Source organism: Gastrolobium bilobum, unplaced genomic scaffold (genome assembly GCF_033153095.1).
Source record: "Gastrolobium bilobum isolate Gb01-03AN ecotype WA unplaced genomic scaffold, APGP_CSIRO_Gbil_v1 utg7116, whole genome shotgun sequence".
Classification (NCBI taxonomy): Eukaryota; Viridiplantae; Streptophyta; class Magnoliopsida; order Fabales; family Fabaceae; genus Gastrolobium; species Gastrolobium bilobum.
The window spans coordinates 294,581-304,316 of NW_026897985.1; the positions used below are offsets into that span (position 1 = coordinate 294,581).

At 33.6% G+C, this 9,736-nt stretch overlaps 1 protein-coding gene across 1 annotated transcript; it reads left to right on the forward strand.

Moving 5' to 3' along the window:
• The first annotated feature begins 2,742 nt into the window (after nucleotides 1-2,742).
• Nucleotides 2,743-3,822, forward strand: LOC133311942 (protein SMALL AUXIN UP-REGULATED RNA 12). Its single transcript, XM_061513073.1, has 2 exons — nucleotides 2,743-3,199; nucleotides 3,794-3,822. The coding sequence occupies exons 1-2, from the start codon at nucleotides 2,743-2,745 to the stop codon at nucleotides 3,820-3,822; spliced, it is 486 nt and encodes a 161-aa protein (XP_061369057.1).
• The last annotated feature ends 5,914 nt before the right edge of the window (nucleotides 3,823-9,736 follow it).

Here is a 9,736-nt window from a genome sequence, read left to right on the forward strand (position 1 = left end):
CGTTTGACCCACGAGTTGGCTCGATTTTTTTCAAGCTGGCTCGGGTTGTCAGCTCATTCTTGCCAACCCAACCTGGCTCATTTTATGCGGGTTACGAGCCAAACCGACGAATTGACTGATTTTTGTCATCCCTAATTTTGGCTTACCAAATAGCTTTTTGGTAACATTCTTGCAAAAATTCACTTTCCCAATATATTCCTCAGAATCATGATTCCCATGAACCAAAAAAAAAATATTTCTCCTATACCAAAGTGCTCTATGTAACCGTCTCTTTCGATATCTCTAATCCAAGGTTTTTGTTGTTTTCCAAAGACAACATTTTTATCATTAATTTATTTTTATTTTTTCTTGATAGTTCTGTAACATTTTTCATTTTATTCGTTTATTTTTTTTAATAATTTAATTTTTGTGTTTATTGTTTCTTAAAAGAGAAAATTATCTCCATTAACTTCTTTTTTTTGTATCCTATCTCCAGTAACCTATGAAGCACCGACACTTCAAAAATCCTGACGTGTCGTGTCTGACACTTCTCGACACTCTCTGACACTCCGACACTCTCGACACTCTATCACGCATTGTAGAGACTCAAAAAAAGGTTAAAAGGTTGCGTTGCGTTGCATTTTTAGTTCCAACTATTAGATTCGTTAAATTACGATTACCATTTTATTGAATTTAATATAAATATTTGGGATATCTTATGTTTCTTTGCAAAATTGATGGGTGTTAGAAGTTTAACTTCATTCTTTTATTAAATTATTGAGTATTAAATATAATATACATTACATAAATTAAAAATAATATTTAATATCAAAACATGTCCTAACGTGTCGAAATCTAATATTTTTTAAAATTAACGTGTCGGAGTGTCGTGTCATATCGTGTCTCGTGTCCCGTGTCGGTATCGGTGCTACACAGCCAGTAACTTTAAAACTATGTGATTTTGGAAATAAGGAGAATTAATGAAAGATATTTAAAAAAAAATTATTTTTCATAATATAATTTTTTACCAAAATATCCTTGATTTAATTTTCTCAAATCTCTTTACGACCACGTTTGGATTGCAATAGAAAAAACCAATTTTTTCCTTAGTTTACCCAACTTTTATATAAACCGTTGGCTTTGTCCTTATGAAAACAGAAAAACAGACTCTCCGAAAGCGACGCTTTAGGGAGTGGTGCGAGAAACAAATGTGAAACGAATTAAACAATACAACAAAAAGTTGGTTCTTGTTTTTTCGCCGATAATTCAGCATATAGAGTTCGAACACCAACGTTGTTTTTCGGATTTTTCTTACAATAATTTTATTCAGATAAAGACAGAAAGAATAATGTTTCTCTGTAACTGATCTTATATCCCACTCTGTTTGGAGATCCACTTCCGAAGCTGCATGGCTGTTTTTCCTCTGGTTCACGGTCAGGTAATTAGATCACTGCATGGCTGTTTTTGTTTTTTGCGTCATTGATGTTCCATTTTCCCCTTGTTAAATTTTGAATGCAATTTCGATGGTCAACATTGTCATATATTAATCACCGTTGTTGTTTAAGTTATCATCTTCGACGTCTTGGATAATTTGCAATCTGCATGTTTTATGAGATAATGTATGAAATGCTCATTCTTGGAGCTCTAGATTCTTCTTCAGGTTAAGGATCTGTGGGGAGATAGGCGTGGAATTTTTTAATTTGATACTAAAAGTTATTGCAAAAACACAGTGAGTTGGTTTTATTTCTCTGCCTTAATTATCATATCAGATCAGCGAAACTGATGGTCCCAATTCATGATTCATGAAAATGAAACAGGGCACCAGATAATAAGATTAATGTAGCAAGATAATTTAAAAATTCAGAAAAAGTGAGTTTTGAAAAAAAAAATGGAAAAAAAATTCCCATATTTTCTGTTAAAAATTAAAGGTTAGAGGATTGGCACAAGTATGGATTATTGATTCCCTTTCATTTAGTTGAAGAAATGTGAAAATAGCAGTGATGTATATAAGGTGCAGGGCGGAAAGAAGTCATTTATTTTATTTTTTTCTGTTTTGGATTATATAAAAAAAAATTATTCATGCAAATCATATTCATGCACTTGATTGGATTAGTGGCCCAAATTGGATGCCTTGTATAGAATGAGGAAAGCATATAAATTATCAATTACCAATAAATTTGAGATTAAGAGGAGTAACAATTATTAGCAGTGAATGTAAATTATACCCTACCTTCTCTTTGATGCTTTTGTTTTTTTCAGAATGAAATTATCATTTTTTTTTTTTCATTTTTGGTCATCGTTAATTTGATTGGTCTGCGTGATTCAATTCTGTATTTTTTTTTTGGGTTTGTTTTTCTGACGTTACTTTAGATAACTTTATCTAATGTTCATCAAAACGACGTCGTTTTGGGACGGAAATCATGGTATTTTTGTAATTTTAATTTATTTCAGGGTTATAATAATCTTTATCATTCTAATTTTTTAATTTTTCAACTCCAAAACGACGTCGTTTCGATGAACATTAGATAAAGTTATCTAAAGTAACGTCGGAAACTTTTTTCCCTTTCTTTTTTATATATTTAAACGCCTCTGTTTAAGAACTCAAAACAAACATGTCTTACTGTTTGCATTTGTAATTGATACAAGCACATGACTCTTGTATATATTTACATGTAGTGTAAGATGCGTGACTATTTAGTCTAGAATCGGATCCACTGAATTTGATCTTGGGAAACTTTTCACTAAAGTGGCAAAAGTTTAGCAATGGAACAAAGTGGAGGCTCCAAATTGACTGGAATTAGACAGATTGTGAGACTAAAGGAAATACTTCAAAAGTGGCAAACTGTGACTTTGAGCTCAAAAACTTCCCATCCCAGTTCTTCTGATGCAACTAATGGGGGCCTACCACCAGCAATTAACAAAAGGATAACAAATGTTATCAATTGTGACTCGGATGAGGATAGTTGCCAAAGTCCTGAACCCCCACTTGATGTTCCAAAAGGTTACTTGGCAGTGTATGTTGGACCAGAACTTAGGAGGTTCATAATTCCCACCAGCTACCTTGGCCACTCTCTATTCAAAGTGTTGCTGGAAAAGGCTGCAGAGGAATTTGGCTTTGACCATAGTGGCGGGCTTACCATCCCATGTGAGATTGAGACCTTTAAATACCTCCTCAAGTGCATGGAGACCCACCAGAAAGAGCATCCTGATGACAGCTCCTGTAAGTGTTTTGCATTACTTGTCATTATTTCAGGGGAATGGATCCTTTTTTAATATCATCATGTCATGCGAAAATCTCATTTAGTTACTGGCAGATAAACACTGAGAATAGAAAATTGTCATTTTAATTGCTGAATGTCAATCTATCAATGAATACTTAAGATTTTTCTCGAGGCACGAGCATGATTAAAATATAAATAAATGAGAGATCCATTTTTTAGAATAAATCTTTATGACACGTGAACAAAAAATAGATGTATCAAAGATTTAGTATATTTGTTCAATCATTTTATGACACGTGGACAAAAAACATCACATCATCTATTTTTTTTGGATGATGTGATATTTTTTTGTTCACGTGTCATAAAATAAATAGACAGATGTACCGAACTCAGTGCATCTGATGCACTAAAAATTTATTCATTTTTTCAGATATGTAAATTCCAATAAATTTATATATAACAAAGTAAGTGGTCCAAATGTCCAATTAGTTTATCTTTTATTTTTACCATTAGAAGATTTATCTTTTTTGTTTGTTGTTTTTTTTTTTTTTTTTCCTATTTTACTAACCTTTGGACTCATGGTGAAACTGCAGCTGGAAATTCAGGAGCTTTGGAAGAGTAAGTAGTTATTCTGATCTTTGTGGAGGTCAAGATCATAGTATGGCTTCAGGTTAAAAGCGGTTCTTCTTGCTTCCATCTTCTTTTTGTTTGATCTCTTATGTGAAGAATGATAGAATACCCTAGGTAGAAAGATTTCAGGCGCCTTTGCAGCAATTTGCTGGTGGAGCGGTTATCAAACCTCAATTTATTCTCTGTTGTGGTATAAGACCTGCATCTGATGTTCCCTAGAGTCATGTGCTTTTCTAGCTATACACTGTTAGCTTATTCATAAGGGTTGGTTACTTGGTTTGCCTCTTAATTATGTGGTTTCATTGTGAGATGCTAGGTGCTTCAAACTCAGACTTAAGACTTGCATATATGCTTTTTCATACACAAAAACAAAATAACTGATTGTCATGTGCCTCTGTATATCTTCTTCAATCAAATGTTCAAATCTCATTTCGAGCTGTCACTTTTCTATTCATATCATATATGTTTATTCCTTAATAAACAATAACTAATTCCAGTTCTTGATGTCTTCAAAATTATACATCCACTATTCTATGCATCTAATCTGAGCATATGATAGTAGCATCAATATGATTCCTAAGAAGATATGGTATTTATTCTCTCTTGTTTTTATATTTATTATTTATTTAATTGAGGATAATAAAGCAACTAAGGGGTCTCAATTCTTAAATGATTTGCTAGAGATAACAGATGACAAGTCATTCAACATACCTGCTAGTTGATTAAGTTGGAATAATTCTATGCTAGTTGATCCCTGGTAAAAATATTTCTTGTTAAATGTTAATATACAGGTTCATCTCTGGCTAGACTCTTACATGTTTTATCTGTCATTTGTAATAAATTTGAGTACATTTAATTAAGGCTGATTTATTTTTTTATTTTACTCCTAGAAAAATAACGGGTCATTTTTGTCCTTTTCTTTTTGTTTTAATTTTACTCTTTAATCTAACTATGCATATAATGCTTTTCAGTTCTACATTTATTTTTCCTTTAAATATATTTTTTCTTCAATTTTACCAAAACTAAAAAAAGCAAACGGTACAAGGCACGAAATGCTCACTAGTTTTTTATGATTTGGGCTCATTCTCAATTAAGAAGTGCAATTCGCACAATTAGACTGAAAGATATGTAACAGAAACTTGTTGGTTTAGTGGTAGAAGTACGTGATCCTTCATGTAATATTGTCCTACGCGCCTATAAGAGTTGACTTAACTGGTATAAGATGGAATAGTGTTTATATTTGATACCACTATAAGAATATTTTGCCTTAACCTTTGAGACAATTTCCCTTCTTAAAAACTTATTATTAAAAAAAATTATCCAATAACAGTACCATTGATAGAAAGAAAAAAAAAAAAACAATTAATTAGCCGTAGTTTAGTTTGTGAATCAACAAGTATAAAGTCATCAAAACTCACATTTAGCCTGAATGCAGACCACTGAATGATTATGATCATTCTTGTTGCTTGAAATGAAACTTTAAAATAAACATTTACGTTTATTTCTACACGACTAAAAACACGAGACAATCAGAACTACTGGACAATTCTATACCATGGAAAGGGAGTTGGAAGTAAAAAAAAAAAAAAAAAATCATACAATTTAAATCTCTCTATTTTTACTTGTCTCCCTCCTTTTCACGTTTCATTTTTCATTTTTCAAACGAACGTAACATATTTAATAAATGAATGATATTTAGAGCAGTTATGACTTTGTTTTGTGGGCGGGCTTAACCGCGTAAGCAGTAAAACCTGCAGATTGGGCTCTTCTTGAGCATGTTCGCATCAGGAACCATAGGGACTATTGATTAGGAAGCCCATACATGTCGTGCATTGCGTAGATAATTGTTTCTGAATTTTTGGCGAAAGATTTATTGAAGGAATGAATTTGAGTATTTACAACCGTGCGAACCACAGAAAAAAATCGAATTTTTTGTTGACCGTGGTTGGTTAATCTCTAAAAGAAATCAAGAATTACTTCTTGCTATGAAGTCCTGAATGATACAATGGTGGAGGTATAAAAATGAAGTAGTAAAAATAAAAAATGCAAAACTTTTACTTCAAAAATATCTGAAATAAAAAAGAACTTTCTTGCTATTTTGTGCTATTTTTGAAGTTGAAAAAGTTAGAGAATTCACACAGAACTTTATAAGTATCAACCACAAACAAAACTTTACAATTCAGAGACATTGATTATTACGTAAATCAAATATAATTATGTACTCAATAATTCAGTCTTCAAATATAGCCACCAACGAACCTTCTGTAAGAAATATCATAAAATAAGATTATATGACATTAGAACACCAAAAGATTCAGGCTTTCTTGTTGAAGACATGATTCTTGATTTCTTGAAGGCTTCTTGTTTCCTCTAATGCTCCTGCAATGGAAAGATCAGGATCTTCCTCTACAATTCACACTACTCCCTAATCACAACCATCGATGGGGCAAGTTATAGAGTAACGGTTTTCTAACACGTTGTGGATGCAGAGGGGACCTAGTCAAGCTTATTAACCCTAGTCCTCTTCCCATCATGGGCCTATGGATTAGGCCTACACTGTTACCCATACTAATCAGTTTACAGATATCCAAGCCCAAATCAAAAGGATCACTAATTAACTGGGCTTTATACTGCATCCCTATATGGATCATGACTTAGCTCGTTTTTATTAAAACAAGAAAAATTACAATTGATTGAAGCCCACAATTATTATAAAAATTCCTAACATTCTCCCACTTAGGCAAAATCAATTGTAAAATTTTAATTTAAAAGAGAAAAGGAAAACAAGTTATTTGAAAACGACTCTCGGGCTAAGGACTAATTCTTATAATGTGGCCACATTTTAAGAAAACACATGATCTAATGTGCGATATCTGAATATGACTCCATCCAACTAAAATCAAATAACATTAAATCAGGCGGTGATTATATCCTTACCAATATAAGACCTTCCATGGTCACAAATGTTACTTGACTTTGTCGACTAGTCATTAGTGTGGAGTGCAGCAAGAAAATAGCATGCCAATGTGATCCAACAACAGCCAAACTGTTATTTTTTTGTCAGTCCTCAAATTTCTCTCAAATGCCTTAAAGCTAGAGAAATTCCATGGTTTATCAAAAAACTATTATATAATCAAATATGGTATCGACTACGGGCCCTGTAGTCCTACAACACCACTATGTCTCAAACTCCCATATAGTGTCAACCACATACATGATGGTTCCAACAACACTGAGTTCCAAAATCATGCCTCAATCTCCAATATAGTGTCAATCACAGGCATGGTGGTCCTGACGACATTGAGTTCCAAAATCTTATTATCATGCCTCAAACTCCAATATAGTGTCAACCACAGGCATGGTGGTCTCAACGACACTGAGTTCCAATGTTTCACAATTGATAAACACAAACACAAATATGCAATATATACAATAACATAATTCAATGTATTATCAGTTGCTCTAAAAGAGATTTGTATATCAACCAAATATCAATTATGTCTATAATAAACAATTCAACATGATAAGTAAATAACAAAGAACTCAAACTCCAACTAACCAAGCACATCAAAGCGACTCACAATGCCCATGTTTTCACATGCATTTCAAATATCATGGGCCTAAGTCATTTGGTTAGAGAGTCAGTTAACATTCTCAATAACTAAGTCATCTACATACAATACAAGAAAAAGAGACTTTTCTCCCACTGACCTTATGATAAATATACTAACAGAAATTATTTTCATCATAGCTCAAGAAAGTCACTACCTCATCAAATCACCATTAATGTAAAATAAAATCCATGTTGATTGAATTCAAAATCCTTCTCAAAGAGGCCTTATAGAAAATTCATTTCAAAATAAACTCATATCCCGACATAAAAAACTAAGCAAATATCTCCCACTAACTCCACAATAATTTTAATCATGCAAAACCAATTATATCTCTCACACTAAAGAAAATGTCAAGTATACTCTCCACATTAACTATAGGATAACTTTAACGCAATGACTTATGAAGATCAAAATTAATAATAATAAAAAATCTAGATCTCATCTCTATTTATTATAATTTAATACAATCAACAATTCTATCATGACAATATTATCATTCACATCATAAGTATATTTACTACAAAAATGAATCATATTAATTATGAGAAATGAAATAATTTTAACGAAATAATTAGCATATTATAAACTCTCCTTTGGGCAGATAATTGCAAACAATAATTTTTATTAATAAAGAATCCTGTCGATTCTCAAATAACATTCTCAACAATCATACCTATGAAAAATCTTATAGCTTATGTTTTCCAAATTCATATTGCATTTACTAAACTGCAATTTATGTCACAAAATTCAATCCCCAATATCAACAATTATATATCTTAGCTTACTAAGCAAACTTAATTGACAAAGCACATAAAATCTACGCTAAAATTGAGAGAGTAAATAGTAATATTATAATCACCATAATCTATAATAATTTTCATTAATTAAAATTTTAAAAAATCATAAATATTTTTCACAGAATCAAACATGAGTAAGAGCTCATAAAATTAAATATGAATGAGAGAAAATAATTCCAAATAAATATTTATGCATATAAAAAATTAAAATAAATATTTCAAAATATTAATTTCAAAATGAATCAAACATACTTTCAAATCTATTTAAAGGACCTAACATAGAAAATCATTATTAAGGCAAAACAGGTATGCATTAAAATAAACTAAAGGGCAATATACACATTCAATTTAGTCAAGATACTATAATGAGGCCAACATAATAGTACATTCCACTTTGGGCAGAATGCACTAACCAAGGTTAAACCAAGGTCAGAACCTCAGATGAGTTAATCAATAAGCACAACACTGGGGTTGAAAATCTATTCCCTTTGGACAGATAGATTCCTAGACCAATGAGCCTCCAATAACTTCATCTATAACCTCAAGAAAAAGTTGCTCAGGATGAGTTAATCATTTATGGTGTGCCAACCCTCCCAGAATCAATTCTTTTTTAATTTCTGTTTCCTGGAACAGAAATGGATAGGAAACTCGTTTGGTAAAACCGGTTTATTTTTTTGTTTCTGGGATGAACTTGTTTAATTTTTGTGTTGGGAAACAGAAAAAAGAATCAGAAAATTTTTGCTTTTTTGTTCTCGGGCACAAAATGAGAAACATTTATCTCTCTCAATCACTCTCCACCTCTACCATCATCACCACCACCACAATCATCACTGCTGCCACCATCATACCACTAGTGTCGTCGTCATCACCCATCACCACCACGATGTCATCGCCACCATTATCATAACCTCCTCCTGTCACTACCATCATGTCACCGCCACCCCCACCACCAAAACTACCAGTGCCGCCACCACCACTATCACCATCACTGTCACCACCACCATCACCACTACCGCCATCAACCACCACCACCATCATTGCAACCACTACTGTCACCGCCACCATCGCCATCACACACCACTGCCACTACCCCATCGCCACCACTACCACCACCATGACGCCACCACTACATCATCACCACTGTCACCAACTACCACTACCATTGACGCAGCCACTACCGTCACCACCACCGCCGTCGCCGCTGCCACCAACCACCAACATCGTCACAGCCATTACCATCACCACCACCACCACCACCACCATCGCCACCATTACACCACCCCTGCCACCACCTCTGCCACTACCATCACCACCACTATCACCAGTTCACCGCCACCGCTACCGCCATTGCCACCACCACCACCCTGATGATGCCTTCACAACCACCACCACAATGCCACTGCTACCATTATTGCCGCCACCAACTACCATACCCACCACCATTGTCGCAGTCACTGCCGTCACCTCCACCACCACCATCCCCACCACTACCACC

Excerpts from the sequence above, each read along its gene's own strand:
- LOC133311942 (XM_061513073.1), top strand. The coding sequence starts at position 2,743 with ATGGAACAAAGTGGAGGCTCCAAATTGACTGGAATTAGACAGATTGTG. Across the intron at positions 3,200-3,793 it reads GCATCCTGATGACAGCTCCT|CTGGAAATTCAGGAGCTTTG; the intron begins GTAAGTGTTTTG and ends GTGAAACTGCAG.